General features: G+C 39.9%; 1 protein-coding gene across 1 annotated transcript in view; it reads right to left on the reverse strand.

Annotated features, from left to right (window-relative positions):
• Nucleotides 1–16853, reverse strand: part of ptprq (protein tyrosine phosphatase receptor type Q) — a 40078-nt gene extending 23225 nt beyond the window's left edge. The window contains exons 1-21 of the mRNA XM_057347656.1: nt 16742–16853; nt 16512–16654; nt 15846–16085; nt 14957–15137; nt 14000–14290; nt 13580–13864; nt 13208–13477; nt 12872–13132; nt 12669–12799; nt 11570–11699; nt 10433–10586; nt 10247–10353; nt 9398–9495; nt 7621–7783; nt 7142–7402; nt 6786–6946; nt 4667–4781; nt 2886–3112; nt 1694–1763; nt 1339–1538; nt 1035–1266 (exon numbers count right to left, since the gene is read on the reverse strand). Of these exons, the coding sequence (XP_057203639.1) occupies nt 1035–1266; nt 1339–1538; nt 1694–1763; nt 2886–3112; nt 4667–4781; nt 6786–6946; nt 7142–7402; nt 7621–7783; nt 9398–9495; nt 10247–10353; nt 10433–10586; nt 11570–11699; nt 12669–12799; nt 12872–13132; nt 13208–13477; nt 13580–13864; nt 14000–14290; nt 14957–15137; nt 15846–16085; nt 16512–16654; nt 16742–16853 (3832 nt within the window). The remainder of the gene's footprint in view (nt 1–1034; nt 1267–1338; nt 1539–1693; nt 1764–2885; nt 3113–4666; nt 4782–6785; nt 6947–7141; nt 7403–7620; nt 7784–9397; nt 9496–10246; nt 10354–10432; nt 10587–11569; nt 11700–12668; nt 12800–12871; nt 13133–13207; nt 13478–13579; nt 13865–13999; nt 14291–14956; nt 15138–15845; nt 16086–16511; nt 16655–16741) is intronic.
• Between the last annotated feature and the right edge of the window lie 1887 nt (nt 16854–18740).

Raw genomic sequence — 18740 nt, forward strand, 5'->3', positions numbered from 1 at the left:
GTTCTTTTTGTGGTGCTCCTAATGAGACTGCACTTCATCTCTTTTGGGATTGTCCTTGTACATGATTGATTTTTGTAAATGTATTAATCATCATTTGCTTTTTAATTTTTCTCTATTGTTTAAAGATATATTGTTTGGTTTCTTTGCCATAAGTAATTCAAAAAAGAGCGAATGTTTTATAGTCAATCTTCTATTTTTACTTGCTAAATTTCACATCCATCGATGCAAATTTTCTCATCAAAAGCCTTCATTTATTGCTTTTAAAAAATTTTTAAAAAGCCCATAAAACTTTAGACCTGTGCTTATTTTTTTATAGATTTTGTTAAAAAAGTCACTGTGCAAATTTTTTTTTTTTTAATGAATAATTCTTGTATTTTTATGTTGATGTTGTTTCACTTTTTTCTTTCTCCTTGTTTTTTATTCGTTTTGTTGTTGTTGTTTTTCAACCTACTTACTTGTAATTTATTTTCTAATGTATTGTAAATGCACTCTTGATTGTATTTACCCTTGGCAAAAAAAAGAACAAGAATCACGTTAGCGTTCATCTTCTCTCCTATTGGCTGTCGCTCCTAAAAGGCGTTCCTCGTTTGCATTTGCATAGACACGCCCCATCCGGTGGCCAACAGTTGCTACTGCTCGTGTCACCGGAAGTCGCCAACTCTCCATTGAAATGAATGAGATCATGTCGCTTGTAATGTGAACGAGGCTTAATACACACGTGATGCGATTGAGATCAAGAATGAGGCGCACGATGTTTGAAGAAAGATCAGTGACCGAACTCTTTGGTGTTGCGTGATTTTCACGCAAAACCCAAGCTGAAGAGATTCATTCAGGCCATTTATTCATTAAAAATGTAATTTTTAATGTGTTATAGATTTGTTTGCAGGAGAAAGAGGCAAGAGTCAAATATGTCTGGACTTGACTATGTTTATGCTCTTGTGAAAACAAATATTCAGAGGAAAATATTTTATGGTGGGACTTGAGTGTAAAAAGTGTGTTTGCATTTGAATGTGTGCTTGTGTGTGTTGCCATACCGGCCTCGGGCATGCGGACCATAGTACTGGCGATCTGTCCCTCCCCTCCACTGGTGAAGGCGGAGACTTCAAACACGTAAGGCGTGTAGGGGCGGAGCTCATCGATGCTGACACTGATTGGGACAGCCCAGACGGAGGCGGGTGGAACAGCTGAGAGCGTAACCGATGGCAACACAGCAGAGGTCAGCTCGGCCGGACTAGGTGTTCCACGAGATAGGATGTCTGCCGCATCCTAAGGGACACAAACACGACTGTAAATGTTAAGCAGGTGTGTGCGGTCTGTATTGAACGCACACACACATACATTGCAGTGAGGCAGTGCTTCGTTCATGATGTCCTCTGCGTTGAGCTCCAGGGTGCGGGCGATCTGGCCCGTCCGGGCATGTTTGACTTTCACAGCGAACTTAGTGATGAGGCCGTTAATGCGTACGGGGAGATACCAGGTCAGCAAAGCCGACATGTGACCCTCAGGCTCCGCTGAGAGGTTGGACACCAGACCAGGAGCTGTGAGTTCCATCAATACAAACACACACACGTCAATACATTCTACACAGCACGCTAACATACCAACTGTGTGAGATTGTGTGTCCTACAACTTGGATTTTGTGTCAGTAGGGATGCTGTCCCTGTGTAAAATATACAGTATGCATTTTTCTTACGGGCCTCTGCAGTTTTGTAGTACAGAGACGGTCTGAAAGGTCCAATTCCTGCTTTATTTACCGCTGCAACCTAAACGGAAAAGATAAAGGGAAGCTATTAAAAAGCAATAGAAACACGCTATTAACGCTTGAGTTATCACCGTGACTTAGCAGAGGTCAGAGGTGAACAAACATTCCCATGCAACATGATCCAGATCCATCGAACACTGTCACGCATGCAAACAAGTTCATAGCCTTCCATGAGACAACAGAGGGAAAATGGAGATCCCTCGTGAATCCAGAGTTCTCTGTAGGAGATGAATAATTCACCTCTGATAAATTATTGAGTGAGATCAATGGAATGGAGTCCACTGGCAACTTTCCCGTGGACGGTTAATCTGGAGGCGTCTGCAGAGAACCGGACCTTCTGTACAGAGCTCATCAAAACGCCGAGTGAAATGAGAGACATTTAACGGGATGTAAAGGAGGAATAATATCTCAGATACACGAGGGACTTCATAGGATGATTTAATATCCAGGATTTAAAAAGCAAGAAGGCCTTTGACTACAGAACAGCTTTAGGTATTTAGGAAACTCTGTCGGGAGCTCCTGAGCTGTGCCATGTTGCATCTTTCTTCAAAAAGAAACATCCGTGCAAAGGGGTTTCAAATCTACTTGCTTTAGTTTCTCTGATGTTCAGACAATTGGAGTCCACTTGGGAGAGTTTTGAAATCATACTTTGTTTAGCTTCGTGATCACATTTGATAAAGTGTGAATTAAATATGGTTTAAAACTAGGGATGGCCCGATAATAAGCTCATGTACTCGTACTCTTAAAAATGCACTGATACCAAAGACCGATACCTCAAGTGACATAACTGAGAACTTTGTTGAGAAATTTGCTTTGAAAGTTTGTGAAAAGCACATAAAATTGTTTCTTTTTCATAATGTGTTTAAGGTGGAGTTGTTTGTAATTAAGAAGCCACTCTGTTTTTATTGGTCTCCCTGTGTTGTGAAGAGGTACACGTATCTGCGAGTACTCGAAAATGGTTTCGGTGCATCCCTATTTAAAACATTCACTCAATTTGACTTTTTTAAAGTTATTTTTTAAGGGATTTAAATACTCAAGCAATACATTCAGTGTGACTGAGGAATATCAGGCTGCTGGAGGGTGTGATTAACCAATCAGAACTGAGTATTCCGATCATGTGTACCTTAATGTTGTATGTAGCTCCAGGGGTGAGTGTGTTTAACAGGGTTTCGGGAATGTCCAGGTTCTTGGTGATCTCAGTGAAGGCGGAGTCAGGATATGGACACATCTCTTTGTATCTGATGATGAATGAATGAATGCTGGGGTCGAGGGGCATACGCATCCGCCAGGAAAGAAGGATTCCAGTGGAACCCACCCGTTCCCCCTCCGGTTTAGAGGGGGCTGCTGGTACTGCACACACACAAACAAAAACACACAAACAAGTTGTTAATATTTAAGAAATAAATATGTAATAGTTCAATGTCTAACCATGCAACCAAACATTGTCCTTCTGGGATCTCGTCTCACAATTCACAATTCTCACAGTACAACAATTGCACATAAATACATTTTTTACATACGATTAATTCCTACAGTAATTTGTCACAGCTTGCATTCACAATTACATCCACTACTTCTGAAATAAAGCGGGATGGATATGGTTGCTTTGGCCTAGATTTGGTACTGTCCATGTCATTATAACGGTCGGGTTCAAATTCTGATGTCTTTCAAAACATGCTGGGCTTGCTAACTGCTGTCTGTTGTTGTGGAGGTGTCAGCCATTCAGGAGAATGACGGTCAAACAGCGTGACCCGTTCAAGCCGTTCCAACGGGGCGAGGAACCAGCACCCAGGGAATCTGATACGGGCCTATCAAAGCCTGCTAACTGGAATCAGCATCAATTATGCAAACATAAATATAAACACACACACTCGTCCCAAAAGGAAAAAAGGCACATATGGATTCATGTTTAATATCTCAATAGGTTTCAACTTTCAACTTTTGTCTCTGATTCCATCTTTACAAAAACGTCCTGTGGTGGCACCATGGTACAATGATGGTATCAGATGGTACTCTGATATGTACCCTTGTACTGTTAATAAATTAAAATAGTAGCATATTTAAAGAGTACACCAGGTTACTTCAAAAACACATGGTATTAGCATGGAATGTATCCATGATACTATTTTCATAAAGCCATAAGTGTACCATACTACGTTTTATTAGTGTGATGTATATGATACTTAAAAAGGTTTTTCCACAGCTCTCTGGAATACTTGATTCTGATTGGTCAATCACACCATCCAGCTGTCTGATGTGATCAGTGCTACTTAAATGCGTGACATAATAAAACAATAAAAAATAACAATACACTCAGCTCACGATTCAATACAATATATGATGCTGGGTGTATGATACAGTAGTATCCCAATTTTTGAAAAAAACATCATAAATAAAAGTGAAATTCAAAAATAGAATTTGTTTTCAAAACAGTAACTTTTTAAAAGTTTTTATAGAATTGTAAATTATCATTTAAATAAATGTAATTAACAGTTAATTAATTATAATAATAAATTAAAATTAAGAAATTAAAAAAATAAAACAAAAAACAACTTCTTAATGCAGCAACAATAAAAAAACATTGAAAACGCATACCATGTTTTGCCAGCCTAACCAATAAAATTAAACAGACGTCATATCATAAAAACATCACCATAGCGCAACAATATTGTATTTATTTATTGTATTTTTTGTATCATGCCACGATACATTGTTACACCACTAATCACAAATTAATACAATATTTGGTGTTCTGCTATTTTATTTATGTGGCAAGTAGCCTTATAATTGTTGATATTTTCCGGGTACTGATCATCCTGTCTGGATTTATTTCACTGACTGTACATGATCTCTTATTTAAATATAAGTTATTATCTGTTGAGGGATTTAAACGCACACACTTACAGGACTCATTAGCGGTGACGAGAATTCGGCTGACAGGAGAGCTGAGCCCTGATGAGGCCACCGCGCCCACCGTGACTGTGTATGATGTTCCTGGTGTAACACTAGAGACCTGAGCCTAAAACACACAGACATACACATAACAATGAATACTGTCCATCTATATCATCATCATTATTAATCCATCGGGAGGACAAAACCACATACAGTATATACCAGCAATACAACACTAAAGGCCAATGCACATCGAGTCCGAAATTTGCGTCCGAAATTTCCACACATTAAAAAATAAATACGACCTCACGTTGTGTCAATCACATTTACACACTGCCTCCGACATTTTCGTCCGTCATAAAAAAATTCGGACTGGGTTTTATTTTCTGCGTTTTTCGCACCCGTAGCAACCATTTTGAGAGGCGTTTTGACAATTCAGAGACACCGTACAAACGAGCGCCAAATACGCCAAGGTCAAGGGTTCGATCCGAGCGATTGCACATAATTAGAAACAAATGTATAGTATAATGCAACGTAAGTCACTTTGGATAAAAGCGTCTGCCAAATGCATAAATGTCAATGTAAACAAACTAACGTATTATTACATCTTACTCTCTTGTTATGTTTACAAACACATTACTACGATTATTGAGTAAACTACCAGTAGATGGCTAAATGACTGTAAATGTACTGTAGGTGATGTAACAGCACTTGTTCCAGAAAGTCTTATCAGATCTGAGGATAAAATTACCCGAAAACACCAGCACTACACGACAACAAACCTTACCTCTCTATTACATAACTTTGCATTGCGATACTGTCTATTAAATCAGAATATCACATTCATACATGGGATTAAATTAACAAAAACTATTAGACCGAAATGAGGAATTTAAATCAAAGTAACACACAGAAAGAGTGCATTCACATCTGACATCAAAAATACAACAAAAAAGCTTCCAAGAAGAAATGTCCCTGTGGTATATCAATGCAAAAAAAGAAGTAAACTACGCCCGATTTGGACATTTTCCATTTTGAATGTCAAGTCACATAACATTTTAATAAAATCTACAATAAATATGATATATTATCATATGTAATATAACCATATAATATTATCACGTTAAACTGGATTACAAATAAATTGTTGCTAAAATACTGCTGTATATTACAAAATTGAATGGCCACACAAACATCATAGAGACGAGAATTATTTGCCCTTACATTTCCTAAGTTTAGTAAGAAAATGTAACAGACATTTCTTGAAATGTTTCTAAGGTTTACCCCAAATAAAAGAAACATGAAAGACAATACTAGAGATGAAAATTGAACTACCAACACATGTGATGCACATTAACAACAAAAGCAATAAATATAAATAATGCCATGATATAATGTTTAAGTGTGGATGCTCCACAAATTGCAATCCTTAACAAACAGTCTTGTGAGAACAGAAGTCAATAGACAGAATGATATTTAACACACACACACACACACACACACACACACACACACACACACATACATACAATTGTTGTTTGTGTGCTGGTATTGTCGTTTTACTTAAGTCTTAGGCACACATGCCAGTTCAAGAATTCCAGTAAGGTCGTGTGGCGTCTCACTAGCTTCCACCAGTATCGCTAACAGACCAATGTGCGTGTGTGTTGTGCATGTTGTGTGTTTGAAAGGTCAACAAAAGTTTGTGTGAAGAAAGCTATCGTAAGCATTTGCTTCAGCCTGTTCAATGTACGAAACATAAGGCAAACCCATGCGATTCAAATGTGCAATTGATTCCTACCTCAATGAAACGGAGTCCCGCATACAAGACGAGCAAAAGGGCCACTGAGGATGCCATCATGGCCCCTCACAAAAATAAACCTACTGGATGGATGAACTGGTAACTAACCAGTGATTATATGAGTGATGGGACATAAACGCATCTACCACCCCTAAACCTATCAGGGATGGTCTTCTCTCTCTCTCCAAGTCTCTCTCCTGTTGTCCAACCTTCCTCCACACACTCCGCCCAGCTGACACGGATACACCACCACCTGACACCTGGCATACGGGTGCATGAGAGCTTCGCGAGTGACTCATGGGTTGTGTGTGTGTGTGTGGGGGGGTGTACCTGGATGTAGTTGTCTGTTGTGGTTGTGATGTTAATTCTGCCATGGTCAGGAAACAGTTGAACCAGGTAGTTTTTATCACATCCTGATGATGCCAACCAGCGGAGGGAGAAATCACGAGGCGACACGCTTAGCACACGCAAACCCTCAGGACTGGCAGGAACTGAGCCACACGGATTTACAACGAAAAACACACATAAACAGGCAGACATACTGCATGCAGACATAAATTCAAGTCAGTTCAATTAAATTAGATTCTGGATCATTCTGGTTCAGTTCAGTGCTATTCAATTTAAGCCAAAGCCTAATTACAGATAACCCTTTAATATTCGAAGTGTATTGTGGGTAATAATCTAACCTGTATGTAGGGTGATTGTGGCCGCAGTGCCACTCATTTGGTTTCTGAAGCGTTGTACAGTTGTGTTGTAGGAACAGCCGCCCCGCAGGTCGCTGACGGTGACCTCCTGCACGTGTGGACTCAGGTCAAACGTCCAGTTGTGAGAGCTGTTACTGACCGTCACTCTATAAAAGTCAAAATGGCCATGAGCTTCTTCCCATGTCACTGTGGCAGACGTGACGTTAGCTTGAGACCGCAACAGCAAGCATACACCTGCTGGACCTGGAAAAACATGAGGACAAAATAAAACGAAGAATTAGCTTCAATATGCGTTTCTATATTAATACAAATGACCAACAGATATCAGGTACTACTACAGTACCAGCTGTTATGGTTTCTATCATGGTACCTCCAAAAGTTCTTTACATCAGTAAAATACACCAATAAACCATAATTTAACACTTGATTTACAAATGATCAGTGGGGTTTCAGATTCTTACGAGTGGAGAAGTTTTTGGATGTAGTCTGGCTGAAATCTGACCCCAGGAAGGACTGGATCTCAAACCTGTAATCCCTTCCTGGGGTCAAGTCAAAAATCCTGAAACTGTTGCCATGGATATCTGCCGGCGGCTGGAGATGTTCACCTGCAAGGCCATACTGAAGCTAAAGAGGATCAGAAGACGCAATTAAGAAATATAATTACAAACGGTAATGGAGAAAAATGTCATAAACAGATCCAGGTCACGTTTGACTCTAAAATACTATATGTGATTGCGATTTCGTTTTCATTTTTTTATTTATTAAAACAATTGCAAATAAAGAGTTTCAATTGTGCTTCTTAAAATAATGCTCCTACAATCACTTTCATCAAGTCATTTTCAAGCAAAACATAATTTGTCCTGTTTGTGATTTTGGGGTGAATATGTGTTTTTCTTGAGAAGCTTGAAAAAATTGAATTCATTTGAACCAACAGAAATTGTGCTTGTCAAAACGTATGAATTGTTTACAGTGTTACACATTAAAGCAAAATGAAAGGCCTCCTGATATGTTCTTACGATGATTTTATTATTGTGTATTAAGGAAACTTTCCTCATGTTCACAACACATGTAAATATAACGTCAAATAAAACTTAACAAGCGCATTCGCGTGTCGTTCGTTCTTGCTGTGAACGGATTTGTGATCCAGCGCTGTCTCAAGTAATCCACAGATAAATGACGTTTCCTGAACTCCTCCGCAGTTAGTTTTGTTTTAAACATTTCGTATATCAAATCGTTCGGGCTCAAGAAATACGTCACAGCAAACAGCGACTAGTAGTAATGCGCTCACGTTGTGTGTGTGTAAACTTGTCAGTGACGCGGTGACCCGCGAAGTTGACAATCACACACAGCCTGCGCTGATGGCAGGTTGCGTTCTACTCGTCTTTCCACATGAAATAACAACTAGAAGAAATTCCAAATTTGCAGGTCGCACATGTGCGAGTACTTGTAAAAAAAATGCTCGCGCTGTCTCGAAAACTAGTCGCAAAATGCGACCGTTTAGTCGCAGTCTGGAGCAGTGCTCACCCTCAAGTTGTTCCAAATCTGTATAAATGTCTTTGTTCTGATGAACACAAAGATATTTGGAAGAATGTCAGCAACTGAGATTTCTGGGACATCATTGACTACCAAAGTAGAACAAATTTAAATGGTAGTCCTGGAACTTTTTGCTTTCCTAAATTCCTCAAAATATCTTCTTTTGTGTTAAACAGAACAAAAATTCTATTATTTGGAACAACTTGAGAGTGAGTAAATGATGACATCATTTTAATTTTTGGGTGAAGTATCCCTTTAAGGTTGACGCTCAAATCCTGAGGTTACAAAGTCTTTGGATTTAAAATCTTTGCATCTCCTCAACTTTGCAAAACGACATCATTCGCATCACAGATTCACCTTCCCTCTCTCTCTGTGAGGTATAATGAAGAATTTGCCCTCATGTATTATGAGAAAGACAGAAACCCGAGCACACGAGAGGTTGCTAGGCTACGTTTCAGCTGAGGCAGTCAGTATAAAAGTTTTAACAGGTGTGCAAAAGATCCACCATCAGTCTGCTTATGCACTACCCACAATACATTCACATCTAACTGGTTATTACTGTACAACGTCTGCAAGAACGCAACAACTTTCACGTCGACATTATTGTAGGAAAAAACGGAGAATGACGTCACTCTGTCATATGCAACTGCCAGATCTCTACATGGATACATCGATACCGAATGGATGATCCGAGTGTTACCCTACCCTGTACCCATCCACTCCGCCTGGTGGGTGTGGCCACATGACATACATGCTGTTCACTTCCTGTTCGATGAAAGTGATGTCACCTGGGGGTTCTGGAACTAAAACATGAAAAAAAGACAACTAATTAAAACTAAATAAAGTTGGCAACTAAATAAAATGACACCGCTCGTACCAGCTGGCATCTATTAAGCAGGCATCTTTCTGACTATACACACACTGTCTCAAATCAAAAGGGCTCCCTAGATATAACGTAGACTCCCTCAAGGTCCTTTTACAGTGACTCGGGTTTAAAAGAGCCCACCCTCATGTCTTTTTTATATTCTACTGTACCTTTATTTGGCCAAATTGTAGGGCAGCATCATATGTGTACATACTTCACTAAAATGAGAATTTGAGTGACCAATGCAAAGACATGCTATGTCTTTCTCTGTCCAGCAGAGGTCAGTATGGTTGAATTTGGGTGTTGTGTCCTTTGCTCTTTTTAGTAGACATGCATTAGGCCACCTGTATCGATTTATTGATATATGTAAATGTTTTTTTATTTACATGTGAAAGTGAAAAGGACCTATTTGTCAGATATGGTGACCCATACCCGAAATGTGACCTCTGCATTTAACCCATATCCAGCAAGTGGTGAACGTACACCCGTACACCCGGAGCAGTGGGCAGCTATCACTGCAGCGCCCGGGGAGCAAGCAGGGGTAAGGTGCCTTGCTCAAGGGCACCTCAGCCGTTACCCGCCGGCACTGAGAATCCAACCGGCAACCTTCTGGTCACGAGTCCGACTCTCTAACCATTAGGCCACGACTGCCCCATATGTATATACTGTATGTGTATGCTCACACTCACATGTGTTAACAGTTGCATTTGCAGGGAAACTTTGTCTGTCTCCACTAACGCTAGTCACTTCAATCACATACACACTTCCAGGTAACAGATTGTCAATGTGATACATTCTAAACAGAGAAAACCACAGTTTTAACTTCTCTTAAGAACATTACATCAGGACAGATCGGCTCTTAATCTTTACGGTACCTTTCATCAGACTCGCTCAGATTGGCGAGCAGGACAAAGGTCGAGTTTCTGATTGACATGATGAATGAGTCACAGACCCCCCGGTCGGTCCTCCAGCAAACGGTCAGAGACGTCGATGACCTCTGCACCGGGAGCAACATCACTGAACTGGGAGCTACAAACAGACACATAAACATTAAGACTAATGTCTTACACTGTGTTCTAATGATTATGGAAAACCTAAAAATATCACATGTTGCAGAAATGCTAAAATGTTAAATTAGTCAAAAAACATTATTTGTGAATACAAAAATGGAAAAATGTAGAATAATTAAAGGGATAGTTCACCCAGAAAGTAAAATTCTGTCATGAATACCTCACCCTCAAGTTGTTCCGAACCTGTATACATTTCTTTGTTAAACACAAAGAAAGATATTTGGAAAAATGTTAGCAACTGAGATTTCTGGGGCTCCATTGACAACCATAGTGGAAAAAACATTATAGTATTTTTCTGTTAAACACAAAAGAAGATATTTGAAAGAATGTAGGGAATTAAACGGTTCTGGGGCACCTTTGACAATTATTTTTTGATTACCCCAGAAATCTGATTTGCTAACATTCTTCTTAATATTTTTCTTTGTGTTCAACAGAACAAAGAAAATGTATGCAGGTTTGGAACAACTTGTGGGGGAGTAATTCGTCACAGAATTTTTATTTTTATCCTTTGAGGAAATTCATTGGCAGTCAATACAGCCATTAAGTTATTAACTTGAACAAATATTTTCACTAAATTTTATCATTCTAAACACACCAAAGTATGAAATAACATTAATGTAACTTTGGAAATGATGTTATGACTAAAAAGTTCCAAAATAAATTAACTTTATCTTCTTGAGATGCTTCTGAATTTTCAGTATTGAAGTTCACATATTCTGAGCTCTTACGGGCTGTTTTTCATCATTATTATCCAATCATCCATTAAAAAAATACTTTATTAAATGAAATTTTGTAGTAAGGAAACTAATATGTTTGCACAAGTAAAAATTGGTCTACAAAACTAATTTAAGACTTGTAAGCAGATCCAAATGTTCAAATTCACTCAAGTGACCCTCTTTGAAACACTAGTGTATATGAAATAGAATGTCAATGGATGTGTACCAGATCTGATGGCAATCGTCACGGCTGGACTGTCTCTGAAAAACTCCTTCTCTGTACGGATCGAACAGTTGCAGAGGTTTCCTGAGATTATATCTTTAAATACTGCTCTGGGTTCCACAACCTTCTGCACCTACAAAACATTTCTGACAATCTATAGAGCATCTTTTGATCTATGCAGATTATTAATTTATACATGTTGTGGTGTTTGGTACACTGTTGTAAATGTTCAGAACTGTGTGTTGTGTTTAAAGGAACAGTTCACCCAAAAATAAAAATTGTGTCATAATTTACTCATCTTCAAGTTGTTCCAAACCTGTATGAATTTCCTTGTTCGGTCTGACAGTTTTGGGGCATCATTGATTACTAAAGTAGGAAAAATGACTAATTAATTATTAATTAATGGTGTATGGTAATACTATTTGCTTTCCAGCAGAACAAAAAATACAATGATGCCCCAAAACTGTCTTGCTAACATTCTTATAAATATCTTTCTTTGTGTTCAACTGAACAACAACAAACAACAACTTGACAGAATTATCATTTTTGGGTGATCGCTTTAAAACATGAGTAAAATGAAAAAAACTAACATGACTTGTAGGGATGTAAGGATTCACCGTGAGCCGGTTGAAAATCGGTTATAATGAGTGACGATTCAAATCGGTTGAGGTGTGAACTGAATCGCAATACATTTTTTGAACAGCAGGGGCCGCTATTTTCACTGCAAATCTAAACGTGGACACGATGATATTTCTTAAATGCAAAAAAATCCAAGAAAAGCTCAGACAGTATTAGTTTGTTTATATTAAAGAGAGTTTTTCTATTATTAATTTGTTATAAAATTGCAGTTTAGTTTTGTTATTTGAAATAAAACATTATTTTATTATACAAAGAAACGTGAAGCATTTAAGAAATAATGCAAGGGAAGTTGTTCATTTCTAATTTGTTTCAACTCATTTTGTAAAAATAAATCGTGAGTAAATCGTGAATAAATCGCATCGTGAGATCAGAATCGTGACTCGCATCGCATCGTGAATCGTTACATCCCTAATGACTTGCATTCACGGCAACGGCATGTGTAGTAAAACACACAGATTCATACCATGACAGTCTCTGCGCAGTTGGCACATAGCGCCTCATAGTGGTGGGCGTCACCTTCAGCTCTGTCCCACAGCAGCTCTATGGAGCTGTCAGTCACAACGCCAGCACGCACGCGAGTGGGAGGAGCCAAACCTGTACAAATAAACCAATATTCACACAATTGCAGAATCCCAGAGACTCACATAGAAGAAAATATTTTCTCACATGTTCTGACAGGTGTCAGAGTAAAATCTTCGCTCCTTGCTTCTCTGCTGGTCACAAACACATGAAAGTCATACTGCATCCCTGGATTTAGGTATTCCACTAACACTTTGATGCTGTCTTCAGACACTGGCCTCCAAAGAAAACTGTTTCCGTAAGTAATAGTGATGCCATCATAAGCGCTGTTCCTGGGCATCTGCACAAATAGCTCCATAGAGTGTGTGCCGACCTCTAACGGGACAGCTATCTGGACGCTGCCAGGTTCTGACACAAGCATTCAAAATGTTACAAGTGTAGAAAGAAAAGTGCGAAAAAGTAAAGAGCAGAAACGAATCGTACTTAGTGTCTGTTGTACGGTTATCTCCGCGCTCATGTTCCCGCCCTTCGCTGCAGCCACGCCCACCTCATACGTCTCACCAGGTTTGAGCACGGTAAGAGTGATACAGGATGAGCCATTTACCCATAACTCTCTGGTTTGGTCCTGTTTTTTCCATGGGTGGAGCTGGATGTAATACACTTTCACCTTCTCGTCCAACGAAGGCCACCAGCACACGGTCATGTTCTCCCGGCCTACGGCTTCAACCGAGACCTTGCGTGGAGGACTAACCGCTAAAACATAACCACACAAAGAACATTAGGTGTAGAATCAACAAGCTTTAAAAGTAAAATGTAACACAGTTTTTAATGTTCCCTAAACACCGAGCATGTCACCTGTGATTACAGTCAATGATGCTTTCTCTGAGCTCTGCACACCTTCACCTGTGACCGACATGACTGTGATCCTATACGTCTGATCTGACTTCAACCCACCAATCACAGCGCTCAGATTCATCTTGTCCAGCTGAACAGAATGGCATCTGCCGGAGGCTGCATCCACCCAGGTCAGAATATATTTGTCAAACAGAGCATTCTGGGTAGAATCAGGGGCAGCCCAGGACACTGAAATCTGATTGGACGTTACAGCTGTCACGGTGAGATTCTGGGGAGGATTTGGTTCTGCAAATGTTATAGAATTTATATTTGTAAATATTTTATCTGGAAAAATTTACAGGAATAGTTTTGACTTTAACTTTTTTTGGAAGGACAACTCTGTTTGTTGATAGTGCATCTGCATGAGATAGGCCTACTCACTTGTTTTGGCGATGAGAATGGGTCCAAGGGTCTGAGACGCCCCACTAGGGTGTGTTAGACTCAAAGAGAATTGATAGACGTGTCCCGGAAACAGACCTTCAACTCTCAATCTGTCTCGAGTGTTTCCGAGCGGTATCTGTGACACAGTTTGGTCCATTAACTCCACTGAGCGCAGAATGAGCGAAGAACCAACTGTTTGTTCCAGAAGCTGAGATGTGTCAGACCAGACAAACACCGCTTCTGTCTCGCACACACTCTCCAGATACAGCTGATAACCACGGCTCTGCAGTACTGACAGCAGTAAAGAAAGACAAATCACAGATGAGATAGAAACATTAACATTCATTTTAGAAACAATATCAATATGAACTCAAACCTTTCTCCGCAAAATTGACCCAAATCCAGATTACAAAATTTAAAATCTAAATGTCAGTAACCAAACATATCTCATTCCCCATTTATTGCCATAGAAGGGAAAATAAACACTAAGGGAGTCTATGAGGGATGGCATCTGTTTGGTTACTGACATTCTTCCAAATAGCTTCCTTTGTGTTCAGCAGAACAAAGAAATGGATACCGGTTCGGAACAACCTGAGGGTGAGTAAATGATGAACTGTCCCTTTAATACCATCATACCGTCCCAATTGACTATTTTGGGTCTATTGGTCTGTTTATTTCTTTTAACAAAATTGATGAGAAATACTCCAGACAGGCAACCTCTATGCAATACAATTCTCCTCTTCAATTTCACTGAATATGACTCACAACATTTATCCACAGTTGGATCATTTTTCTGGATCAACACCCTCTGTTGGTGCAACGTTCCTCTCATCCAACCCAATCAATCCTAACCCAACCCCACCAAGACAAAACAGCAATGATATCAACAATCTTGTTCCAGGTACGGGATGTTGATCGAGGAATAGGTAAATCACTCTCTCTCTCTCAGTTACTCACGATCAACCTGACATATGCGGGGGAGCTGCAAGTAACATGGGAAAGCAGTGAAGAAATATCCTGGTCCCGTGGCGTTCTTCTGCATCGCAAAACAACCAGCCTGATTGGCTGCAAGTGATGACGTAACATCGATAGTTAAGTTGTAGGCGGAGCCATCCGACCAGCGCCGATCACCCTCCAGCTGTGGACAGAAAGAGTATACTAGTGTGCTGAATACTGTGAAATACTTGACCATAAAATAACCAAACAGATGTTGAACATTACAGATGATATTGGTCTTGTTTTTTTCATCTCACAAATAACCAAGTCAAGGTTAACAAGCAGCTTAAAGCTACAGTTTGTAAAACCGCCGCTAGAGGGCGCACTATCAAAACAACAACAATGGCGTATCTTGGTGACGCTGTGAAGGAGCGTGGAATGTTGGGATCTGTCGTCTTCGACTCCACCGCTGATGGCCATCAATCAGACGGGAACGAGAAATCATGTTAGCGGATGAGGTAAAGTAAGAAAGTTTTATAAATGTTGCGTATAATTGTGGTCCATAAATAAGTGACTGCTCGAAACAAGCTAGTGGCTTGCTAGACGCTAGACACTACTTCCGCATTTGTTCACGACACTGTTGTCATGCGGTGGTAACAAAGGGTAATGCGGATATGACGCCATTGACAGGTGACTGCACAGCCCCGTGTCACTGTTTAGAATGGCGATTTTCTCACGATTTACAAGTAGTTGGAAACATTTGAGATATTGTAAGTACTCAACTGAACAACATATATAACACCGACTTAGTAGTTTTTGGATATTTTACTGCAAAATTGTTACAAACTGTACCTTTAATATGTTACATTGTTGGTATGTCAGACCATAGTTTGATTTGTATGTGTGCTACCTCTTGGTCATTTAAAGCTGTCCACAACAGAAGAAGATGACTGAAGCGCTCCAGTAAGGATGCCGTTATGGATCGAAACTCAGCATCTGTCTTTATGTTGGCCAGGTGTGCCGCCATGGCTGATCTTTCACACGCTCGCTGGGCAGCATCCCATGACAGGAATCCTAAACTCACTTTGTAACAGCTCCACTCCACAGCAAGCCAACCGGCTGGACACTGACCTGCATCATAAAGATCGCCCTGCCAGTGAATTTATTCGTTTCTTTACACACATGCAGTTAAAGAATTAGTTCACACATAAATAAACATTTCTGTAATCGCTGACTGACCCTCACGTATTATGAAACATTTTGCTGTGTAGGGCTGTTAGGTGGCTATATGGCTCTTTGAAGACAAAAGTGTAAGATTCTACAGCACAGATTATTCAAAGATCCAGACAACTGAGAAACAAATTAAAATGTCGAATGTGGAACTTTAACCGTCTATGGCTCCAGATTATAAACATCTCTTTAGTTTTTCAAGGTGTACTGCATGCATTCATGCACACCCAGTACCTGTTTTCATGGCCAACTGTAGGCTTTGTGTAACATTGATTTGGATATGAGGGACGAATGTTGTTTTTTCCACACTGACATCGAAACAGCGTCCGGGTTGTAACCCCGTCACCTGGTGGAGCGGCTGAAACCGGGACAGAACCCAACACTGTTCATCCAAACAAACATGCAAAGTACTTCCATCATCTGATGTCCAGTCAAACACAGCAGTCGTGGATGACACCTTCGCACTCAGAGAGGAAGTCAGGAAAGGGACTATAAAGAGAAGAACAAAACCGTGCTACTGAAACATAATACGGGCTGAAATTAAGGAAATACACATGAAGGTGTTTGTGAAGCTACCAAGCTGGAAAGTCTTGGTGTCCAGTAGTTCTGTGTGATTGTATGACTGTAAAGTGAAGTTCAACTTCTTGGACACCTGCGGTGCTCTGAAACTCAACATACACTCATTCATATTCTCACACACTGCAGTGCTGTTTAGCATCTGAGAGAGAGAGAGAGAGAGAGAGAGAGAGAGAGAGAGAGATGTCATTATTCGGCTGTTATGTCAGTTCATCAATCATTTGAGGAATGTGTGTGTGGGTTACTCACCTTGTTTCCCAATGAGAGTGTGTAAAAATGATCTGCCTGAGATGGAAACCACTGAAACATCACATGTCCGTGGACAGTGGTTGGACTTCTGCTACATGGATGCCTAAAGGCCTTAAAGACAGCAAAGAAATGCTGGTGAGTGTGTTGTTAGGTTCTGGGTAGTCTCACATAGCCAGACCTTCAAGGTCTGGAATTATCACCGCTTTTTTTGGCCAAGGCCCGCCCAAGAAGCCATCTAACTGACAGGTAAAGCAACCAATGACGTTTCGCTTTGTGCCGCGTCATGTTTAGAGGCGTGGTAATGTCCCCGCTGTAACAGACCGGTGTAAATTCACGAACGTGTCAAAAGTTAAGTGATTATCAGTTTATGCCGTGAACCTCGCATACGTTTAAGAATTAAGCGTTTAGTCCGTTGGAAACACGACAGCTTACTTCTTAGATCAGACGGATTCGTGTGGTTTCCATGCGGACCGTTAAAGAACGCGACACGCAGGTCTCCCGGAAATCCTGTGAAATTCAACAAATCAGATGACGACTTCGAACGTGCTGAAGTGTTTCCAGAAAAGTGTGCCTTATGCATCAGACGTTCAGCCAACGGTCCGTGGGCGTGACGTCTGAGGCTGAGACTAGGTTCGGGGCAAATTGTATAGGGGCGGTTTCCCGGACAGGGATTAGTTTAGGCCTGAGTTAAATTAGGAGACTTCAGGTATTTAAAAAAACATTCTTTACAAAAAAAAACGTTATTGTGCATCTTGCACAGTTGCACGGGCTTTTAAACTAGAATTTAAATACTTCAGTGCGCATTTACACTAACATGACACTTGTCGTTTTAAAGGTAAATTAACAAAAACATACAGGACCATACGCACACACTTTGCAATTCGACATATTTCTTATAATGTATTTGAAAAAGACTAGATTTATGAATGGAGCCAGATTTTTCAGTCAGTTGTATAAGACACACCTACTCAGGGATATTAACGCCACAATCCACCTTGAGAGCGTGACCTTCGACGTCTATATAAATGCATTACGTATGTTCAGACAAAGCCGCTTAAAGTGTTAAATATTAAACATTTTTTCCAATTTTAGATCATCTGTTGTCCGGCGCTTGTGCACAGACCGGTCGATGTATGATCGAAGTACCGCGAGACAGCAGGGTAATCAGTCTGCTCTCGCGATAATTTGATGTCATACCCCGTTGATCTGCGCATCGCCTCAAGAAGTGTATTTTGAAAGCGGTCGCTCACACCGCATCAGTGACGTACAATAAATCTCGATAAGCGCCACAAACTTGTGAACTTCTGCAAATACTTAAAAAAGACTCCAATGTCTCCATTGCCTACAACAGTTAAACAGATATTTGGGGCGCGAGCTGGTGACGTCATCGTATAAATCGTAGATGCGGAGCAAGTAGCCACATTTTTATAAACTGTATTTATTATTTATAAAAAACGTTTTATATTTATTATTTAATGAAATTAAAAAATGAGTACATAAGTAATTAATTTCAGGTTATATTTAATATACCATATGCTACATTTTATTTACAAGGTAAAATAACTTTCCATTCTCAGAATGGCATATTGTAATTTCAGTGTTTCGTTACAGTCATTTTAAGCAGAAAATGCATTTGTTATTCCATTAATAAAAAAGTAATCTAAACAGAATTGAACTCTTTCAAATAATGAATAATTACCTGACAAACGTACAGGAGTTGCCAAAACAAGGACAAAACTTTGTCCAAGGA

Source organism: Triplophysa rosa, linkage group LG12 (assembly GCF_024868665.1).
Source record: "Triplophysa rosa linkage group LG12, Trosa_1v2, whole genome shotgun sequence".
Lineage (NCBI taxonomy): Eukaryota > Metazoa > Chordata > Actinopteri > Cypriniformes > Nemacheilidae > Triplophysa > Triplophysa rosa.